Source organism: Trichoplusia ni, chromosome 15 (assembly GCF_003590095.1).
Source record: "Trichoplusia ni isolate ovarian cell line Hi5 chromosome 15, tn1, whole genome shotgun sequence".
In the NCBI taxonomy this organism is placed as follows: Eukaryota; Metazoa; Arthropoda; class Insecta; order Lepidoptera; family Noctuidae; genus Trichoplusia; species Trichoplusia ni.
In genome coordinates this window covers 1,732,135-1,754,729 of record NC_039492.1, presented here as the reverse complement: position 1 = coordinate 1,754,729, position 22,595 = coordinate 1,732,135, and the positions used below count along the sequence as shown (strand labels likewise).

Genomic DNA, 22,595 nt, shown 5'->3' with positions numbered 1-22,595 from the left:
AACAAGACCCTCTTAATGTTATAAAGAATAAAGTATAAATAATATTTAATTAAATAGGAACTAATCAATGTGATTAAATATAGTTATTAAGTAATAAGCATTATAAAATAATAATGTTATGAATAAACAGTAATATAATAGTCTAGAGCGCGGCGTGCTCCTTCCTGACGGTGGCGAAGTACTCGGCACCGGCGTCGTAGAGGTCGCGGTCCCCCACGGTGGCGTCCGCGTCCGCCAGCGACGCGTCGGGGCTGCCCTCCTCAGCCTGGCGCTGCTTGAGGCGGATCTCGCGCAGGCGCGCCTCCAGGATGCGCTCGCGCTTGCTCTCCCGCTCCAGCACCGCCGTCAGGTACGTCTTGTCGTGCTTGTCGCTCTCCACCAGGTTGCGCGACAGCTCCAACATGTACACGTTCCCGTTAGCACTGCCGCACGTCAGCAGTGCACCCTGTACACATTCATTTATTATAATAAAACATTCATATGCAATATGCACACAACCTTTGTTGTTAGAACTAAGTTAAAAGTGAGTCATCTTACGCCCTCATGTGCGCGCACGCGCAGTAGCGGCTCCTCGCAGACTTGCATCATGACCGTGGGCTCGTGCTGGCGCCGAAGCAGGTCCCACACAGACAGGTTACCGTTAAACTTGGTGAGCATCATCAGCGAAAACCTGCCGAAGTTACTCTTGTAAATGTGCCGCAGAGGAGGGTGGGCTGCAACCGAGCTCGTGGGCTCACCTGGTGGGGCTCCATGTGCCATCAGTGATCTTGTCGCGCTTCGGCGCCGTCCACATGATGGAGGATTCGTGGCACTCCTCACTCCAGATGCGCGCCGTCCAGTCGCCCACCGTCAAAAAGTTCTTCATGAAGCCAGGATTGCGCTCCAATGCCCATACCGGGCCTAAGTGGGTTTCATACTACAAACAATATAATATTATAAATATGCCTGACTGCTATTGACAGCGTTGCCGAGAGTGATTTTAAACATACTTTGCCGGGTAGTTTTTCAAAGGGAGTTTTTCCTTTCCGATTGCCTGTGATGACTAAACCGTTTTCTGTGCCGACCATAAACCGCGTTGGTATCGTATTTTCGAATTCTAGAACGCTAACACCGTTAGCGTTCGCCATTGACTGTTGGTCAGTGGCGGACTTAACCACGTCCAGAATGAGCACCTCAGTGGGCTCCTCCATATTACGTATGTCCCACCACTTGAGGGCGCCGTCGGTGCCAGCGGAGAAGAACTCCATGCCGCTCTTGGCGTTAATAAAAAGCACGTTACGCACTAGGTCCCGGTGTGCCTCGTGCGGCGGGCATAGCACTATGGGATAGCGCGGCGTGCGCCGGTCCCACGCACCCACCTGCCCGTTCATGAGCCCGCCCGCAAGCACGTTTGTCTCCTTGGGGTTGAATTGCAGGTCCAGCAGTGGGCAGGGTGGCATTATAGTCGTCTCAGGACTGTTAGCGTTCTCTACGTCCCAGATGAAAGCGTTGAGGGAGCATAGAGTGTCCCTGTTAAAGTCCACATTCACGTACGTGGCGGCAAACTTGTGGCCGCCTTCCGGTTGCCAGCTGATGGAGCTAACGGGGCGATTGGGCTGGCCCCGCGACGGCGGCGCCACGTCTCGAAACACATTTACAGTTCGACAGTCACAGTGCTCTATGTCCGGCAGTGGAGGTAACTCTGTGTAGTAAGTCTGATACATGTCGATCGCGTTGTTTTGTAGAACATAGTGCTCCAACCCCTAAAGTACAGATGCATTAATTGTAAAAGTTACTGTTGCTACGCAAAAACATGAATGCATCACAGTCATCTAGAACTTACAGGAGAAAGGTTCATCACGCATCGTATGTAGCCGTCATCTTTCTCAAGCTTGCGGCGGTACCTCTGCGTGGCTTCCGGATCGTGGATGTTAACATCCTTCGGCCAGCCACCCTCGGCGTGATTGCAGCCGGTGTTGCTGTACTCGGCCCTGATCGTGTTAATTTCGCATTGCGAGAATTTAAGTGTGTTCTGGATGCCGACGTGCACGGGGTTGCGCAGGATATACTGCTTGGCGAGCATCATGTCGGTGGACAGGCTGTCGCACAGCTCGGGGCCCTGCTCGCAGAACATCACCTGCCGGCCCATGTCGCTGCGCTTCATCATGTACATGTACGTTTGGTCCATGATTGTGATTATTCAAAGATATGTATATATTTATCTATATAAACTTAAATAAATAATCTTTAGAAAACTATTAGTAAATTGATAGGAACTTCAAGATGTCAAGCAAATGCTTTATAACAAACCGACCAAAGAGGTCAGTTTTGTTTTAAAGCGATAAAATCAGATGCATAAAACCTTATTCTGTCAATTGGTTCCTAATGCTAGTTTTTGTAATTGTTTAGTATATAAAGACTTGGTCAGACATATTATTCTGAGAATGGATCTAGAGCATAGACGCCAGAGCCATTATACACCGTGATTTTTTAGTCGTCTTACAAAAGCAGCCCAGTTCATGTATCCAATGACTAGAACACATTCATGATAAAAAAAATAGGTATTTATGAGATTTGAATAAATTTAACATGCAATTTTTATTCAATATTATGATGCAATTCGTAGTTTTTTCGAAACACAGGTATGTTGCGAGTGCGGTCCGAGCCTTGTAACAATGGTGAGGGGCGAGGGCGGCGGCGTTTTTATCATTTTTAAAAGTATTTTCAGATTTCTCTTCTTGAATTTTTTTTGTACTTATTGTCTTAGTTGATGATAAAAAAATAAAAATCGCGCAAAGGGGTATTTTACGTCGGATACATGAACTGGGCCTTTTGTAAGACGACTAAAAAATCACCGTGTATATTTATATATGTTTTAAATGGTTATTTTTAAGTGCAAAAATGTATAATAAAGACTTGGCAAAGCTTCCTGCCAGGCACTGTCATGCTTCCAGAGCGACTTCGGTAAAGACGGTGTTCATCTCATTCAACCCAAGACTGCGCAATATAGTCCCAGCAGTGAAAAAAGGAGAATGCTATCAATTACGAACATTATGTTGAGCTCTTACGGTACACAAAATGCGGGGTAGTATCGTTGACCATGCAGTTGTATACTTCGGCTCTCTTTGCTGCTGGTCAAGCATATGATTAGAAGGGCTCCTTATCAAAGAGCTGTATTGTTCAAAACTTTGAGTTTAAATATAAAGAATAATTTATAGCTCAGGGAATCTTGCGCCCCTTTCATTTCTGTCACTTTGTCACCCTATTCAACAATAGCCAGCCGGTTCATTATTGTTGTAATAAATGCTAGGGCTATATATATCACAAAGGTAAGCAACTTGGCCATTAATTAAAATCCTAGAAGAAGGTAAGATGCGGCATCCATCATATTGTGGCACGTCTATAAACATGACGTCTAAATGTTTTGATGAACCGCCTACATTATAGATCTGTGGATGAGCCTCATGCGATGCTTGCCACCCGTATGTCACTGCTAGAGTGTTTTATCTGTAGCATATTACGTTCTGTGGTCCTGACAGGTGGAGGTGAGCTGCGATGTGAGAGTTCAAAACTTATAAGAATAATTAAAATTTTATTTTACTCTACGTCAGTATCAGAGCACATTCAGTAGGAAATAATGTATTCAATTCAATTCAAAGTTTTTATTTCTCTCATATTACATTACATTACTAAATTACATGTATGTTTGTACAAATATTTGGAAAGCTATTTATTTCTCTTTAGTTCAGTTATTTTCATATAGGTGTTGCTTAGTTTCTTATTTTTTTTTAGTTCTACTGTTTAATTTTTATATAAGTCTAATTTGATGTAATGATGAGCCTTAAGTAACACAAGCTCTGCTTAATTTGAGACTAGATGGCGTTGTGTAAATGTTGTCCAATATTAATATATTAGTTAATTAAAGTCATTATTTATAATTGTATTTATTGTTATACTCCTTACTGAGATAAGCTCAGCAAATTGTAGAGAGCTGCCTGGTGGCAGAAACACGATAACGTGGGAACAGGACGCGACGGGAGCAGACAACTGCGGCTTACGGCGGCGATGGCGAACTTCCCGATGTTCCGGCTAGCGACGCTGCTGGCGCGGCAGCTCAGCACGCCCATCGCCAATAAGATCAAAGTGAGTGCCGAGAGGACACGCGAGCCGGCTCCCGGCGGCCGCTCTAGCTGAGGGGGGTGTGTGCAGGTGTTGACGCGGCGGCACCCGCGCTACAGCCGCAGCGTGTGCGCCAGCATCGGCCGCGCCTTCCACGCCGTGGAGCTGCGCTTCCGCATGTGGGCGCTGGGCCTGCGCCAGCCGCGCCAGCTGCCGCCCATCTCCGACGAGACGGCGCTCGAGTCCGGCGCCTACATACTGGGTGCGTGCTACACCACACACACTCTCTGCTGCTTAAACAACCTAACTTCATAAGCTATTTAGAAGGTACCTTGTCTAACTAGAGTATATTAAATTGACATGTCTTAAATACTTTTATCGTCGTCGAATACTTTTATCTCGTTTTAGGGTTCCGTACCTAATGAAACAGATGAAATAATGGTTATGCTAAGAGGACAATACGGAACCCCATCACAGTGTATCCGACTGTCACCAGATTGTTTCTCATAAACCTTTAAAGCTAAATAAGTAGTTTAAATTTTCACGGACGACGTAATTCTGTCGTCACCATAAAAAAATAACATAGAGGTTAGCCATCGATTGTTATTTGTTTTTCTTTGTCCTATGTGTATAGAAAAATCGCGATTCTCAGTCGCACTTGATTACATTTAAGCTTGTTTGAAAATTTGCACAAGTACTACATAAAGCGACTGCGGAAACATTCTCCAAAATATAGGTTTAGTGTAGGTTGTAAGTACCTTCATTTCGTTCAGAGGAAAGTGCCTACTTATTGACTTTTCCCCTATAAATAAGCATAAGCTGAGTTATCTCTACTCTCTACTTAATATATAAAGCTGAAGAGTTTGTTTGTTTGAACGCGCTAATCTCAGGAACTACTGGTCCAAATTGAAAAATTATTTTTGTGTTGAATAGACCATTCATCAAGGAAGGCTTTAGGCTATAAACCATCACGTTGCGACTAATAGGAGCGAAGATACAATGGAAAATGTGAAAAAAACAGGGCAGGTATAAGTCATAACTTATATCTTCTACCCACGGGGACGAAGTCGCGGGGAACAGCTAGTTAAACATAAATAGCATTGAGCTTATTATGATCAACGAACACATCCAAAATGCACTCACACTTTAGGTTGCTCATAGTAGACATGCACGCGCGAGAAAACCGAGGACCATTTCCATACTATTTTCTACTTCTGTTTTTAGTAGAACAAAATATTGGAACATTAAAATTAGTGCAGAATACAGAAGGCAGTGGGGCTCGGGGCCTCCGATGAGGCCTAGCGTGTGTCTGCTCGCCAGGTGAGATGGCGCTGTTCGGGATCGGAGGACTCATCGTTGTGCTGGAGGTCAACCGACAAGCAAACAAGCAGGACGACAAGGTAGCGACCACAACATTCGTACTTTTGTATACCTATGCGCTCGAAAAGCTTCTTATTTATATTTTAAACTGCATTTATACCTAACCTACTAGCATATTAGGTGTCTTATAAAGAATGTGTCACTTGTGCTAGGTACTAGACGAGGAGTCGCAGTGGCTTGCGTTGCTGATGTCGCTGGAAGAGCTGCAGCATGAGCTAGTGCTCCAGCAGCAGGAGCTGGATCGGCTGCACGACAAACTGCGGGTGCTGGCGTCGCCGCCAGGTGGCGCGCCCGCGCCTCCCCGTCCTGCGAACCCTTCCCTCGAAGCGTCTGCCTCGCCTCTCCCGGACGAGTGTCTGCCGGCTCTGTCTCCGTCACCAGGAGACGAGTACCCCTCACCCACGGATGTATCTCCACCTTCCTCTGAAGAATCGTGTTAATTTACATGTTTTCAGTTTTCAAGCAACTTTTTTGTACAGGTATTCAATTAATTCTGCTATCGATTATGTTTTAATAACAATAATACATTCAAGGGATCATAAGAACAGAAAATGAAACAAACGATATGAAGCTCGAAACAACCGGCTCGGGCTCCGCGGCCGGAACGCCGATACATTAATTGTTAATTGTCTCGCTCCTATTAAATTTGTTGCGAAGTTCGTTACGCCCTCTCGTTACAGCAGTGATAATGTCATTACATAGTATCGGAAACAATTTTGCGAACAAGATGTGTAATTATTTATTGGGGTGTAAATAGGTGTCTGGCGAGATACGCGGTGTCCAGTCGCAGCTCAGAATGTTGCGCACACGCCTGCTGCTGGTTGCGTGTCTGCTGGTGCGAGCGGCTTCCCAGGATGTCTGCACATACGCCAGTTCCGGTAAGTCTGGGGTTATTGTTTAGTATTGATTTGAATTTGTGCTTTAAATTACATTCGAATTGTTTCAGTATCTTTATAAACAAAGGGAAGCAATAGCATTATACCCATGTAAAATATTTAATCTACAGGGTTCCTGGCCGGGGCGCCGTTTCATTTGGCGGTGACGTACTTGACGCCCGGGCTACCGGACTGGAGAATAGCTGTGCCCGTTAGTATTGCTGTTATCATTCCCAAATTTAACGCCACCAAGGCAGAGTCCTTGAGGAGTCTGTCGGAGACCACGATCTTTACCTTCCTAAGCCTAACGTGTATAATGTTCGGCCGTTGCAGCTGCCACCACCGGAGTGCGCGCATGGCTACGTGGCTGGCGAGGAGACACTCGTGTGTGACTTCGACGTGCCGCCCTCTGCCAGAATAGCAGAAAATGGAGGCATCCTAGTGCACCGCAACGGCCTCCAGCAGGGCTACGCTACCGTCAACGTCACTGTGTTTTGTATACTCCCCAGGTACGGGCCGCTTCCCAATCTTCAGGGATTATTGGAACTACCAGTTCGCTCATCAATCCAGTTTCCGGACCGGGCCTCATACCAAGCCGAACCCGAACCCGACACAGAGATAGCGCCGAACCAACCAGCAAGTCCACCCATTGCGGCTTCATCAACATCACTTGAAGAATCGAGCTCCTTGACAAGTCCTGCGACGGCCGCCGTAATAAGTACAACATCAACTACTGAATCAGAGTCTGTATCGAGCACTAAACTAATTCCCACAACGACTTTTAAATCAAGTATCCAAACAACACCTAAACTAAGCTCGGCGGATACAAGGCACCTCGTGAAAGATTCGAAGAGAACAGTAGAATTGCCGCTGTCATCTGAAAAAATTGTATCGTCTTCAAGTGAAGAAGATAGACCTTCCGAGAATGAACGCACTCTGCGATCAACGGCGGAAAAGTTATGGTTGCTGCCGCAAGAAATGTTCGATCGGTTCATGAGCTTCCTGCAAGGCAACTCGATCCGCTTGCCACGCCCTCGGACATAGCCTTCAATTTGGGTTTCATTAATATTCTGTTGTTTCTAAGATACTATGTAATGTACTCGTACTTTCTAGGTCTCTGCGTACGACTAATGTATCTATGTCCTTATGAAAGTTTTTCTTAAATAGCAAATTGGTCCAGTAGGGTGATGGCAGATAGACTGGCTAAACGGAATTATTTTAAGTTTGCATTTCAATAGCTTATTATAGTCTGAAGTATTTGAGATAAAATATCAATTTCTATCATAAACGTGACTTACCGCCGCTACCCGCCGCGCCGTCTACCCGGTCCTGCCGCCCGCTCGCCGTGCAGCAGCGTAGTGAGCCACATCGCGACCCAGTGCGCGCCATGATTCGCAACGCTTTCGCTACACACCTACTATTCATTATCTGCGTGTAAAACAATTTAAAAACCATGTTAAAATGAAATACAATAGGACTAAATTTTAAGCGCGATACTGTTATAAACTGGCTGTGTGCCAGATGCAAGCGGTACACAAAGACTCAAACATAAAATGGTAAGCAGTGCGATGAGCGTCGTGCCGGCGTCGCTGGTGCTGGCGCTGGCGCTGGTGGCCGCGGACGAGAGCCGCGTGCTGCGCGAGCGCCAGCAGCGCGTCTGCAGCTCTGCACACTTTGGTTAGTGTCTGTGCGTGGAACTAGATGGATTGTTGAGTGAGTTGTTGGTATTAATGTGCGCCCTGTGGCCGAGCAGGCTCGTCGTCCGGTGCCGCGGCGCAGCGGTTGGTAGTGACGCACCTCACGCCCGGCGTGGCCGACTGGAACATCGCCGTGCCCGTGAGTACACTGCAAACATGACACGCTCACTTAAATTAATATAAATAAGCCTAGATCAGTTATTTTCAGACAGATTAATTGCACTAATTAAAAAACTGATAAACTAAATTGACAAAGAGAAAACATTACACCTAGAGTTAAATAAAAAGTAGGTACTGAGAACTTGCCTTTAAAACAGCATTACTTGTTCAGTATTCTTAACGCATGAGTAACATACAGCCACTGCGCTGCCGGCTGTCTACCGCTCACCCAGGTGAAGCAGAAGTCGTCTCAGAAGTCGTCGCTAGTCTGTTGGGTTCTGTCTTATGTCCCAATGTGTGCTCTAATGCTCACTTCTTGCTCTAATACGAGATAAGTTGCTGCTCATATATATTATGTACTTATGGTACAGTTACAGAATGCAAAAATGTAATGTAATAAACTGTTGAATATAATAAGATTTTATTTAAATCGAGTCCAAAGTATTGTTTCTCTACAGGAATATCATAAAATAGTCAAGTTTGTCAGGTTGTGGAGGAAATCTGTATAACTACAGAAACAGTTCTAAAAATTATATTACCAATAGAAGCGACGTTATTGTGTGAGTTTACTATTTATTGGTCCTAAAAAGTGGGCGGGGACCAGCACTTATTTGTAAAATTAATTCTACATACTTATATTAAAAAAAAAATGTTTCCGACGTTAGAAGGTATTTAAGTTTTTTATTTTTCTTCCTTGAGCCGTCGATAATGTCATAAGACATAACCAAAATATTCGTTCGTGATAGAAATACAACATCTGCGAAGACTCAAACTATCTAGCTAATAGCAATCACGGTTCGTGGAAAACAACCCGGTGACAAGATAGATAGACCTAGAAACCCATATCAATGGACTGGTATGTATCGTATGGTACCATTGAGATGAAGCCGTCTGTGCACAAGCCATGTACGCTAAAGTTCAACTTTACAGCGATTTTTTTAAGAAAAAATTCTGCGTGGTGTCTGAATTACTGAGCCTGATGCATAGAAACATCACGCCATTAATACATGTGTATATGGTGAAATAAAAGCAAAATTTACTGTCAACAGGAACTGCATTTGATTTTTATTTGTAACTAGCTGTTGCCCGCGACTTCGTCCCCGTGGGTAGAAGATATAAGTTATGATTTATACCTGCATTTTTTTTTCACATTTTCCTTTGTACCTTCGCTCCTATTTGTCGCAGCGTGATGCTTTATAGCCTAAAGCCTTCTTCGATTAATGGTCTATTCGTATGGTCTATTCGTATATTCTATTCTATCGAGATTAGCGCGTTCAAACAAAGAAACAAACAAACTCTTCAGCTTTATATATTGGTATAGATTGTTGCTTTTTGTTCGGCACAGACAGATATACCTAAACAAACATAATAATTTGTTTTGCATTACAATATGTCAAAAGGCAGGTGCTATAATTCTCCGAATTATCTAAGGAACTGGTCCACATAACAAGTCTCATTTTATAACATTCTAATTATTTTTACATACATACTTGCAATAGTTTTGCAGGTGCCCCATCACATCGCAGATTAAAGTTCTTAAGAAGGCCTCTGCATGTTGGACCTGTGTCCCCGTGCACGCCTTTAAAAACGACCGTGTCTCTTCTCATGAAGTTAACCCGTGAATTGAAAGAGATCATAATAACTAGTCTAGCCAATGTTAGCTTTCCGCATAGCATTCATTAGTTATCTACAAATGATACACACAGATACGACTTCTATTTTAAGATTTATTCAAACTATTCATACTTTTGTTAGCTATAACGGGGAAATAAGGCAGGATAGCAGGATTTGTTTGTTTATGACTTGAATGATTGATCATGTTCGATTGGCGCTCTAGATGCCGCCCAAGTGCAAGAACGCGCGCGTGACGGGCGTGGAGACGAGCGTGTGCGACGCGGACGAGCCGCCCGACGTGAGCATGCCGGACCTGGTGTCGGCGCGCGTGCACCGGCGCGGCCAGCTGTCCAGCTACGCCACGGTGGACGTGACCGTGTACTGCGTGCTGCCGCCCAGCACGCCCTCGCCCGCCACCACCGCCTCCTCCCCGCTCGGGGCCTACGGCGCCGCGGGCGCGCCCGGCCTGCAGTACGGCGACGCACGCTCCTCTTACGAAGTGCTTTCTAATGAACTCATTTCCAATGAGGTTGTATCTGGTGAAGTGGCCTCCGGCGAAGTTGCTCCCGATGGGTACACGTCGAACGAGCTTGTGCTAAAAGTAGTGACGCCCATACCGAGCGTGGCGACCGTGCCGCCCGTCGAGACCTCCACCCCGCACATACAACTGACCTCGCTCGTACAGTCAGTGGAACCGCCGGTACCTAAAGAGTCGCCACCGTCCAACGACATGCATCCGCAGTCTTACGATATCACAATTAAGATAAGACCGCCGTCATATGATCCAAATGACAAAGGAAAAGCATTGACTTATGAAGCAAGATTACCAATTTTGCCGCTCGAAAACGAAAAGCACGTTATAGAAGTTGACTCAGTCCCTGAAATACCAACGCCACCGAGAAATTCCGGAATAATGTCACAGCCACCTGCTACGGGAGGAACAACATCGGGCGCATTAGGCCCACAGCCAGGCTCGTCCCAGACAGGGATGTATATGCCTCCACACGGGTGGCACGGGCATCCCCCTGGGGGCTCCAGCCTTCAGCCGGGGATGTTCCTGCCGCCGCGGGGGCACCCCGTGCGGCCGCTGGGACTGCAGGTGCCGTCGCGGCCGGAGTCCCTCATGCTGGCGCCTCAGTTCTCGTCCCTGTACGACGCTCTGCCGCCCACAATCGTGGTCGCGCCGTTCCTCAGACCCGTTCGCCTCTTGAGTTCGCGGTTCGGGCTTTGGCCTAGACAGCGATCGGTCATAGTGTTTCCGCGGTTATAAATCAACCTCGCGACACACTATAGTAATTCATGTTTTTTTAAGTGATTAGGTTGCAAGTAATAATATAATGATAATACCAAAAGATTTTAAATATAGACCATTTAATATTTTGGTTTGTTTGGTTTGGTTGCTTCATGCCTTTCAAATGAAACTACTTTTACGGATTTTATCGCGGGCAGACTGTCTGCCCGTGACCATGATACCTGCAAAGGTGTCGAAACGTCGGAAATTAAAATCAAAAATTAAACCGCGATAAAATCCGTAAAAGTAGTTTCGTTTCAATGTCTAACATTCGCGTAAACCTAAGAAACCACTTTCCTTCATGCCGATGACTGGCGAGAAGTGGCGAAGGATCGGGTAAAGTGGCATTCTCTCGTATCAGAGGCCGAGACACAATTTGGGTCGCTGAGCCAACAGAGTAAGTAAGTAATATTTTGGTGCAGTCGACATGGACTTAATTCACTTATGGTGTTACTAGATCTAATAATATGAAAAAGAGCTAATGAAATATGTTTTATTGTAACAAGTGAAACCGTAGGCGTAGACAATAAAACATATTTTGAATGGTCAATTATGTTTTCATGATATTAGTATTGCAAGACTTATGGCTAGTTGTTTTTATTAAATGTTTAAGTGTTAATGTGTTGCAGTTACTAAATCAATTTTACAATACTTATTCATTGACGAAAATTCGAAGGATCGAAAATGCCTGGAAAAGCTACTGGTCTATGAAGACGCTCATGAAGGGTGATCTGCCGATTTCCCTGAAGCGGAAGCTCATTGACATGTGTATCCTGCCCATCTTAACTTACGGTGCTCAGACCTGGTCGCTGACCGACTCTCAGAAATTCCGCCTTGGAGTTTGCCAAAGAGCTATGGAACGCAGCATTCTTGGTGTTAGGTTACAAGACCGAATTCCGAACACCATGCTGCGTTCCAAAACTGGGATTATAGACGTTGTCAAAAAGGCTGCCAGGCTAAAATGGGATTGGGCGGGTCCTGTTAGCCGCATGAAAAGCGATCGTTGGGGCAAAGTCACCACACTATGGGAGCCGACGGATGGACGGCGTCGTCGTGGGCGACCTAGGAAGCGGTGGCGAAACGACCTTAACGCTTACCGCGCAGGCTGGTTCCATGCGGCCCAGAATAGAGAGTCGTGAAAGGATTTGGGGGAGGCCTTTGGCCAGCAGTGGGACACAGTGGGCTAGAGAAAAAAAATACTTATACAGGCGTCAATTCGCGAAGTTTTAAAGTAAGTTATAGGTAATTCATAAAACTATTTTATTAGGAATCGCAAGTAATATTAAATATTTACATTTGTATCCAGTACTTCCTTTTGAAATTTTGATTGGCGTTAGTATTCGTGTTTTATCATCAGCTTCAACTGATGTCTGTGATATTTAAGTTGTAAGTAGTTGGAGTGTTTGTTTTTGAACAGTGAAAATATAACCAATCCCTAGGAATAGGTAACATAAAAACCTATAATTTGATTATTATAAACACTGAACGTGTAGTTTCGTCTAAAACATTGAGTTAGGATGAGATCGCGTGAGTGGCTGGAGCGCGAGTCCAGTTCTCTGATAGCGCAGTCGGTGCTGAGTGTGGTTAATTGCTCCAAGCAATGTTTCTAAATTAGTTCCGCGGAACGTTAACAGAGAATTATCAATGAGTTTGATTCGAAATAATTTTCTTAACATGATTGCAGGAATTAATGTGTGATGTCGGAGTGACGTGTCGCCGTTAATTAATTGCGCGGCTAAATAAGTGCGCGTGGGGCGCGGCGGCGGCACTCGGCTCGGCATGACGCGGCTAGCACTCGCCACGCTGCGCCTGCTGGCGGGCGCCGCGCTGCTGGCGCTCGCGCTCGCGGAAGAATACTGCAACACCGCCACCATCGGTGAGTAACGAAACTCACCCAGCCAGCGAAGCTACAAACTTATTTCAATGAAACAATTATTTCTTTTCGAAAGATAATTTTACATTTCAATCCTGATTAAAATTCCTTTTAATTAACACTGACCATATCATGGTTGTAATCGACAGGACCTAGGACTGGCAAGGCGGTGACGAGGGAGCCACGCAAAATCGTACCCGACGTGTTAACCTTCGAGATAAGCGAGCCTGACGTGAGTTTACTACATCTAGTTTATATAAAGCAATGTGGTACATGATGGCCAAATATAAAAGTACATAATTATATATTTAACAGGGATGCCCAGATTCAAATCCAACGGGGCTGATAGTGACAGCATGTGACGAGGACCTGGGGCCGCAGGTGTACCTCCTGGACACGGCGCGGGGGCTAGTGATCCGCGAGAGCAGTCTTCAACAAACGGCCCATGTTTATGTAACGTTATATTGCCCCTACGATTTTGAATCCGCTGAAACATCTATTAAGATATCTGAATCACAAACTCTAACACCTCGTTTGACACCGTCATCGCCACAATCACAGCTTCAACTAACTTCGCCGTCATCTTCACTGCCTCCATTGCAACCTTGGGTTGATCCTGCTTCTGGATCTTCGACTTCTACTGAAAGCTCTCAAGTAATATCTGATTCTCCGCAAGCGGAGTCCTTACCTCCAATTCAAATGGAATCAAGATTTTCGTCAGTACCTAAAAGTGCGTCTAATGCAAAATTCGAATTCCTGTCGTCGCTGCCTGTGAGTTTGCCATCCAGGTGGAAGGAAAATGAATCTCATCCTTCTGCTTGGATGAAACCTGCTAATTACCCATCGTTAGTAAAGCGCTTATCGGGTTCACTACCAGAGGCACCGATAATGTTGGCTAATCGAACGCCATCTTGGCTAAAACGCCCTATGAAAGGACCATCGTCCCCTTGGTTAAAGCTTCGTTCTAGCTTAGGTGCGCCTAAGAGAAGGTCTTTATCGATTTCCCGTCCCCATACACTAAGTCGCTTTTATGAAAATGATTATCCATGGTCAGATTACGAAGATGACACAATGTCGTTGCATTGGTTAGATGAACACGCAGGAGATGATGGATGGTGGCCAGATGCAGCAAATAATGGGCTACATCGACCAAAAAATTTACCTTCACATAGATGGAAACAAGATGAATCACCAGAGTCATCATTACCAGAACGAACGTCTGCTTTGCCTATAAGGCATCCTCCAAATTACCCCTCGCCCACTCACAAAGAAGACCCACCGCTATTGTCTGAATGGAAAGATAAACCGTCGCCGTTAATACCAATTTCAAAAATACCAGGTTCTAAGCTTCCTAAACTTTTACTATTGCTGCAAGAGCCTGACCACACTGATCATCCTGTATCAAGACAGAAATGCACATCAGCTCATTCTGTAGAGGACACTGAACCCTGGTGGCCAAACTATCCTCAAACTGATGACGGTATTCCCTGGCAGCCGGAATATCCATCTGATTATTCTGCTGATGACGGCGACACGTGGCCAATGGGGCGCCATACCCACGAAGATACATGGGCCAGACATGTTCCTATTCACAACGATCAAGAAGAACATTTTAATCATCCCCAGTTCCATCAAAACAATCCCATAAAGCAGAAGCAAACCTCTTCAAATCCACCATCAGATCAGTTAGGCTGTGCTCAATGTCCGCCTGATAATTATATGGATTATGGAAATCAATTAAAGGTACGAATCTCTCCTAAAGAAATGCATCCGCCGGAGCAGCACAGTTTCAAGGGGCCGGCCATGTTCACCGAGCGGCCGATACTGTCGTCCACCGTGCGCAACTCCGTCAAGTGGAAGAAGTCCAAGCCGGTGCCGAGCCGGCCGGTGGCGCCGAGCCGGCCGCCGGCGCAGAGCCACTCGTTCGAGCCGGACCCGCCGACGTCCGCCTCGCCCTGGGGCTTCTTGTCCCGGCTGCTGCTCTCACACCCGACCTTCCGGGAATCCACGCATGTCATACGGATATAGAATCAAGCGGAAATTATTTAATCCGAGTATAATATTACACCTTGATTTATGTATAAATAAGAACGAGTACATTTAAATGTCTTGCCAAATTAAGGATTTTATGATTTATTGTATATCATCGTGTTTCAATAAATAGATATTGAAATAATACCTACCCGAGTTTAATTTTAGGTTCAAGATAAAATGCGAATTTGGACATAATGATTAGTTTATAATAAATTACTTCATTTTGTGCTACTTGATGTCTATGGATTTGCTAAAGCGAAATACTTAATGTTTCTTTCTGCAATTTTGTTACAAGGGTATCATTTGTAGGAAATGTTGGGAGTCGGAAACTTCACCTGCAAGACCCAGACGCTTTAAAATCGGCTCTCTTCGATTACGTCTATGTTTGACTGCACTTTTATCGAGTATAAATTGGTCATTGGAGAGATGACCTCAACCAATCAGCTATCCGTTCTGTCCAAATGATTGAAATGAACATTACTTTAGAATTATCTGTCTCACTTAACACTACTGCAACTGAATGCCAATTTACAAGAACCTATTTACAACAATTTACAAGTACTTTACAAGTATTTATTGCTGAACTGAAAGCAATGTTTTGTAATAGTAAACCAGCTCTACTCGTAGTATGACAGCCTCGCATCTAGAGCGACGATGACGTGTGTATACTAGGCTCACGCTAGAGCTGTAGCACCGCGGCCTGGACCCGGACCTACCAGCCGGCGTCACGTCCGCGTCACGCCGGCGTCACGTCGCCGCTCTGCGCCGCGCGTCGCTGGGTGATTGCGTCCGCCGCCTCACAATGCGCTATTGTTGAGAAACAAATAAATAAAGGCACAAAAGACGACTTTTTCTTGTTATAATGAGGAAGGCTCGGACGCAAATAGTTTTTTCGACATTTGCTTCATTCTCTACGCTCGGCAATGACGTCAGCTGCACGGTCCAAGGGCGCGCGCTCGCTGAACTGATGTTTCAACTCTGCGTGTCCGGTGTCCATCCCGCAACACAAGTGCAGCCGCGATAAGTGGAGAGCAACCGTGTTGCTAAATAAATGTTAAAGACATAAGATGTATTTGAAGACAGGTATTATAATTGGTACGCTCTCTCGATCGTAAAAATAATTCAAACTAAAACTGTATTAGGTATTTGACATTTTTAAAGTTCCGCGGTATTCGATATCTACAAGTGTGTATGAGTGCGTCGCGCGGGCGGCGGCAGGCGGCGCGGTGCCGGCGCGGTGCCGGTACCACCAACATTGTGCACATGTCGCCTTACATAAGGACGACGGATATGAAAGCTAACATCGTCATGTTATATATTAGTGTCATGGCTAATAGCGTGTGATTGCGCGCAAGCGTGAATAATCTTATTTCTATTGTTTATAGTAGTTACATCATTTATATATCCCGTGGATTTTACGTCGCACTGTAAATTTATTGAACATGCTTTTTATTGACTTTAATTGAGTCCAAGCCAGCCTGGTGTGAAGTATGGTAGGTATACAAAAATTGTTGATAATGGCATCGTTCTGCTAAAAAAATGTAATTTTCCACGCAGACGGAGTCGCGGGCACAGCTAGTAATATATACAACTACTTCAAGTTAGGTTAGGTTAGTGAAGTTTCACACCTGCGGGTAGAGCTAAAAACAAGTGTAGTGTAGATAATATTGGAGGCAGTATCCCATGCTAAGAACAGTGTTCTGGATTGTAAGCTTCACTTGTTTGCAAAATGTTTGGAAATCTTTCTACAGGAACGCATATCCAAAGATTTGGTAAAAGCTGTTTATCTTAACCATTAGTGAAGCTTACAGGTTGCCGACTAGCCGGGTCGCGAGGCGCGGGGGCGCGGGGGCCCGGAGACGCTGGGCGCGGACAGGGGGCGCGGACAGGGGGCGCGGGCTTACGGTGACTCTCAGGTAAAAGTTTCCGAGGACGTCTCGTACATTAATATTTCCTCAAATCTGTTTGTCTTCTAGTTAATTTGCATTTATATTGAATCCGCCCGGCGTAGCCTTTTTCGGCGGCCCGCAATACTGTGCGACGAAAAAAGGGCAACTACGCGGCCTGCTTGACCGGGTTCACTTACAGTGGTTTAAGCCGCTCCCTAACACTCATGACGTCATACTAATGTTACACACCACATGCACGGCGTTCACCCAATAATCTCTGACTCTCAGTAGCAGTTCTAAAAATAAGTAAATTATAATAATGATTTAAAAATCTTAAATGTGACGTATTCGAAAACAATGTAGTCATGCAACCTGCACGGTATGTTTTCGTATTGTTTTTTTGTTTCTCAAAAAACCCGCACTGAGGAATTTTGTCCTCAAGTTGCGCGGGTTCCACAAAAAATCAAGTCTCATGCGCAAAGACACCCAGACTCAGAACAAGAATTCGTGGCTTGCCAAAACTGCTAGAGCGTGGCGTCTATCACAATAAGACATCGATGGATATTTCAGTTTGAAGGAGAGCAATTAGAGTGTGAAACACAGTTTACATGTAACAATTAGGTTGTCAGGCTATTAGAGCCATAATGCGAACCATACAATTATGAGCAGCGACTAAATAATAGTACAGTGAGTAGTAATAAATAATATGAATGTAAGTACTCGTGTCACGCGGAGCGTGGAGGATCGCGATTAAGTCGCTTCGACACAGCGCGGCGTGACGCGCGGCGTGACGTGCGCGTGACTGAGCGACTACGAGACAACCACTTAGCATGGGGTTACCTACGACCTATCCGAGGCGCTGTCACACGGACACAATACCTACGAGCAGTGTTCTTATAAAACCCACCAGATCGAATCGTACTCTGAATACACACAGTTTGACACCGTCCAGTTTCAAAATGATTAGAGTTTCTGCAAATGTAGGTATCTTCTTCTTCTTCTAATATATAAAATTCCTGTGTCACGATGTTAGTTCCCGTACTCCTCCGAAACGGTTCGACCGATTTTTATGATTTTTTGTATACATATTGGGTAAGTGTGAGAATAGATCAACATATATTTTTCACACCCCTAAGTGATAAGGGTTGCTCACACTAAAATAAATGTTTTAGTTTTTGGACGAAATGTTTTGTTTTTATTTTTTTTATAATGTGGCATTAAAAATACATACAACTAGAAAAAAATAATATTCGGCATAACGTTTGCTGGGTCAGCTAGTATTAATATAATTAAACCTGAAGCTGAGGAGTATAATTGTTTGAAAGGACTCATTTCATCATGTTCATTTATTTGCATACCATAATGTGATACAGGTGTTACAAATTAGGCTTAGAGCTAAAGTACAGTTATAGACCCTGTTAGGGCACAGCAACGTAGATAAAGCCTTAAAAATCTAACAGAATATCAAATTATAAGACAGAAACAAACAAATTATTTTAAATAAGTAGTTACAACTACATGGACTACAATAGTCCGAAAAAAATATTGCAATGTTGGTAATCCCAGTTATTTAGGAAGGCTATATCCCATCACGCTATCCTCAATAGGAACAGAACAACAGTGAGAAATGTTCTTAAAATGGGAACAAAGTATCATTCAAGTGCGTGCGCTGGGAATTTCTATTTTTTTGAGGTTGAGTCACTGTGGTAAAATAATTCTGTTCTATGACTATTTAGTGATGACCAAAGTTGCCCCTTATATCATTAAATTTCAGGGAATACCTTGTGAGATATCACAATAAATATAGCAATCTCCGTCAAAATGATTGTATACGTTAGTTGGGCTGCAGCGAGGTAGATTGAGTTTAAAACTTCCTACCATGAATCTATGTTACATAACAGCTATGCAGATGAAGTAGCCGGCAACGACTAGTATTAATATATGTGTATGCTCTCGATGCTGTATCATCTGTAGGACTGTAACCTGACTGCGAGTCGCTCTTGAACCTCTGTGGACTACGTCACACGGTGCTGGTGAGCTGGCAGTGTAAACAGATTTGATCAGTATGCTGGTCGGCGCCACCGTCTTGTAACAAAAAATACAATACAATTTGGTTGTAGCTGCACCGGGGGGGGGGGGGTCTGTACTTATTGATGAGGGCCGCCGGGCTGTGATTGCAACTTACGACAGCGGAATTTTGATTTTATTTTACGTGTATTACATCAAAATGTTAAATGTTATGCAACATCATCAAATCATTCAATGTGATAATGTTCGAGTTCTCTATTACTTACTTTTGACCCTAGACATAAAGAAAAGTAGAAAACAAAATCATTTGTCATTTCAAATCGTCCATGTGGATATGTCGGTGTATATACTTTATTGACAGGTGCATTATGACATGACGTCAGTCAAGTCATTGCTGGAGCCACCAGGGACCTCTCGCGCGGGGCGGGGGAAGGCTGGGGCGGGGGCGGGGGTCTCGTGATAATGGCCGCGGGATATCTCGCGTGACGTGTGGCACACCTGCGGCTATATATAACGAGCACGTAATGGATTTTTGTGAGCGAGCCTGAGAGGGGAGGAGGCAGGTCACATACGATCTCTTACCAGGTGATGTACGAGCCGTATTACTGGCGCGCCCATTCCGAAAGCTTTGCTTAAGGCTTACACATTGTTTTATGAGCGGTGTTCATAAGCTCTATTTTAAATAATAATATGACGAGCATCCGGTCCGGGCCGCGTGTTGCTCCACGTGTTCTCGTGTGGGAAGTTCGTACATAAATCTGTGCGCGGCCGATACCCGGGCGCGCCGGACCGCCGCCGCCGCCGCTCTGCCTAGTGCCGCTAACTTTACACATTTATATCGCAAGTTCAGACCTCTAACTGGCGCTATCTATAGTACCTTCAATGTATATGTTTGACCAAACCAAGAATGCTTGAACTTTCGACAGTTCATTAATGAAACCTGAGCGACTACAGTGTTGTACATGTTTGTCAGCTCAGTAAATAGTAAATAATACACGCCTTGTACACGAGACGACACCGTAGTTTCTATCCATTGCTGTGGCTTCAAACGACTAGCATTGTGGAAGCCGAACCGAGCGCGCAGTGTAGCGCGTGCACCGTGTTTCATTGGCGCGCGAGCAATCGATTACACGCTCATTATGAGCGACTAATTGGCGGATCCGCGCCGAGCCAGCAATACTTAGTAATCACATGTTGTTCGTGTAATTGCATATCACGACTGGTCTCTAAATTATCGTCATTATCGTAAACAACAATGCATTAGGTGCGCTGCGCACCGCCAGACACATCTCAGACCTGGGCGTCGATTTCACATAGACAGCTCCCCGTATCGCCCACCCTTCAGTTTAGTAAATGGCTAAACACGTTTCGATAAAATATTTCCAAGAATATTCCTTGCGATGGACACTCATTCCCACCTAAATAAGACCGCAATTAAATTGAGACGAAAACTTGCCAAGCACGGATAGTCAGGCGTTACATAGGTTTTTGCAATATACCTATATATCACGTTTTACTTTTAAAGAGTTACCTTATTTCTTTGGCATTCAGCTTTAAATATTAACCTTTCTAGGGCGACAGATTTTAGCTTAATTCGTTTTAAGTTTCAAAATCGTGAATAGTCATAGTTATATAAAGACATTAGACTCATATGATGTTTAGCATTTTAAACGTATTTATCAGCTGATCCAGAAACATAGTTCAATAGATTCTCAGCTTCAATGAAACAAATAAACTATCTCTTATACAGGTATCTCAGGTTTAAAATAATCGTATTACTTAAGTTTCAAAAGAATCACGCCTCCTACAAACTTACATAATGATAGTTAAACTCGATACGTTACCGTGTCTCAGGATTACTTCACAGAAAGAGCAATATTAATCAGCCAAACTAAATCATATTGAATTCATTTAAAACCTCTTTTGAACTCGGTAGATCCGATATAATTGAGATATGATAAAAATTGCTATAGCTGATGGCTTCTGCTAGCTTGCGTCATATCACAGCAGAACCCCTGGATGACGGGCAGCACACTCGTCGTGAGCACACGCACCGACTAGTCCGACTACAGACAACGCTCTGAATTTCATTTAAACTTGCGAAGCAACTTATATAAATCGAGTTCGCAGTAGTAAGAAGTTTGTAACAGCCTCACGGCGGAAAATGAAAAATAATTCGTCGTCGGATCCGGATGAAAATGGTAAATATGATATTGTGGGGCGGCGGAGCGGTGCGGAACAAACGCGCCCCCATACAGCATTAAGAGCTCTAAACGGATTTAAGTGCGACGAGTCCGATTTTAATTTCGTCTCAGCCACGTCACATCGCCGTGACGTGATATTAATCGTCCAAAGCCCCCCCTCCATTCCCACCATCATGGCTCGGTATAATCGTCGCCTGCTCTAGTTTAAGAAAAAATCCTGTTCATGGCTCTCGGCAATTATTCACACAATGCTTACGGTACTAAAAACTTCTGAAACTTTAATTATGTTTATAAAATATTGTGAAGCTGTGCATTGGATTTTTTTGTCTCATGCCAACGTTTGAGTCAAAGTACAAAAAAATGTGTCGGTTGAAATTCGTTGCATGTGCGACCATTACAATGAATTAATAACGCACTATTGCTCACTCTGTAAGTACAACACCGGGGAGTCTCAAGGAAACAGCTACAGATTTGTTTTTAATACAATTATCAAATGATTTTCCCGCTTTACGTTGAGCGGAACACTGTCAAACTTTATTAACTAGTCCCTTGCTCTGTTCTTCGTGTACCAGGGCCACGGTAACCATTTCGGACATTTCAAGATGGTAATAAAACTACGTCTAGGGAAGATCAAATCTTCTATATATCTATATCTATTTTTAGTAGTTTGACTGAGACCTTCGTCACAGCAGGTAACAGTGTAAGTTAGCCCCTACTGCAGAGGTTAGCGCGAGTTTATAATCTTAAACCAAACTCAGAGACCTGTATAACATATCTGTATCAACACCATCTCAAAGAAATTCCAAGTCAATTTTTTATTACAACGAAGATTTATAAAAAGTTTATGTTGCAAACCGATTGCGGTCCTTTAGTTTAATTTCCCAATAACTCTCGCCAAGGCCGGAAACTTTTGGAAAAACAATCCAAACAAGCAGATTAGCCGCATGAAATGATTGATCAACTTACGGGAGTTGGAGATTTATGAGAGATGCAACCTTAAAGGATTACTGAAGGGAACTTCATCTTAATCATTGGGAGGGGGGGGGGGTACGATGCCAGTCTGTAACACTGTCTAAGAACAATACGCAACACTTTTCGACATGGTTTGGCTTTATTTTGTTCCATAAAAAAATACAGGTAAGTAGTGAATGTTAGTCCCATATCTAGTGCCAACACTGCCCAGCTTGATGTGGGAGTGATGCCTCACCCACCGGCAAAAGTCACGCCAAATAAGCACTTGTTCGGACGAGCTTGAGGAAACTTCGCCTAAATTCATTAATTTATTTTAGTTCTTGAATTGAATTGTTCATTCCGTGGATATCGGACCTTTTTCATTGTACAAACTTACTTATTCAATTAACTAAAGAAAAGTGTACACTTGTACAGCGACCTGAATTTGAAGTTCCATTCCGAATTTTACTCTTACTGACAGTGTTAAATATTGAATGTTTAG

The 22,595-nt window shown here is 44.2% G+C and overlaps 3 protein-coding genes across 3 annotated transcripts; 2 read left to right on the top strand and 1 right to left on the bottom strand.

Moving 5' to 3' along the window:
* Positions 1-86: 86 nt before the first annotated feature.
* On the bottom strand, positions 87-2,474 carry LOC113501281 (dynein intermediate chain 3, ciliary-like). The gene is made up of 5 exons (XM_026882387.1): positions 1,823-2,474; positions 990-1,742; positions 738-916; positions 538-670; positions 87-445 (listed from the first exon to the last, which is right to left on the bottom strand). Exons 1-5 carry the CDS (start codon positions 2,165-2,167, stop codon positions 143-145), a joined length of 1,713 nt encoding a protein of 570 aa, XP_026738188.1. The 5' UTR covers positions 2,168-2,474; the 3' UTR covers positions 87-142.
* A 5,662-nt stretch (positions 2,475-8,136) lies between these two features.
* Positions 8,137-11,153, top strand: LOC113501484. The gene is made up of 2 exons (XM_026882650.1): positions 8,137-8,189; positions 10,047-11,153. Exon 2 carries the CDS (start codon positions 10,047-10,049, stop codon positions 11,091-11,093), a length of 1,047 nt encoding a protein of 348 aa, XP_026738451.1. The 5' UTR covers positions 8,137-8,189; the 3' UTR covers positions 11,094-11,153.
* Positions 11,154-12,893: 1,740 nt separating this feature from the next.
* On the top strand, positions 12,894-15,436 carry LOC113501378. Its single transcript, XM_026882511.1, has 3 exons — positions 12,894-12,990; positions 13,137-13,219; positions 13,303-15,436. The coding sequence occupies exons 1-3, from the start codon at positions 12,894-12,896 to the stop codon at positions 15,013-15,015; spliced, it is 1,893 nt and encodes a 630-aa protein (XP_026738312.1). The 3' UTR covers positions 15,016-15,436.
* Positions 15,437-22,595: the final 7,159 nt, after the last annotated feature.

Excerpts from the sequence above, each read along its gene's own strand:
- LOC113501281 (XM_026882387.1), bottom strand. The coding sequence starts at position 2,167 with ATGGACCAAACGTACATGTACATGATGAAGCGCAGCGACATGGGCCGG. Across the intron at positions 917-989 it reads TTGAAAAACTACCCGGCAAA|TATGAAACCCACTTAGGCCC; the intron begins GTATGTTTAAAA and ends TATTGTTTGTAG. Across the intron at positions 446-537 it reads GCGTGCGCGCACATGAGGGC|GGTGCACTGCTGACGTGCGG; the intron begins GTAAGATGACTC and ends GAATGTGTACAG.
- LOC113501484 (XM_026882650.1), top strand. The coding sequence starts at position 10,047 with ATGCCGCCCAAGTGCAAGAACGCGCGCGTGACGGGCGTGGAGACGAGC.
- LOC113501378 (XM_026882511.1), top strand. The coding sequence starts at position 12,894 with ATGACGCGGCTAGCACTCGCCACGCTGCGCCTGCTGGCGGGCGCCGCG. Across the intron at positions 12,991-13,136 it reads CTGCAACACCGCCACCATCG|GACCTAGGACTGGCAAGGCG; the intron begins GTGAGTAACGAA and ends TGTAATCGACAG. Across the intron at positions 13,220-13,302 it reads TCGAGATAAGCGAGCCTGAC|GGATGCCCAGATTCAAATCC; the intron begins GTGAGTTTACTA and ends TATATTTAACAG.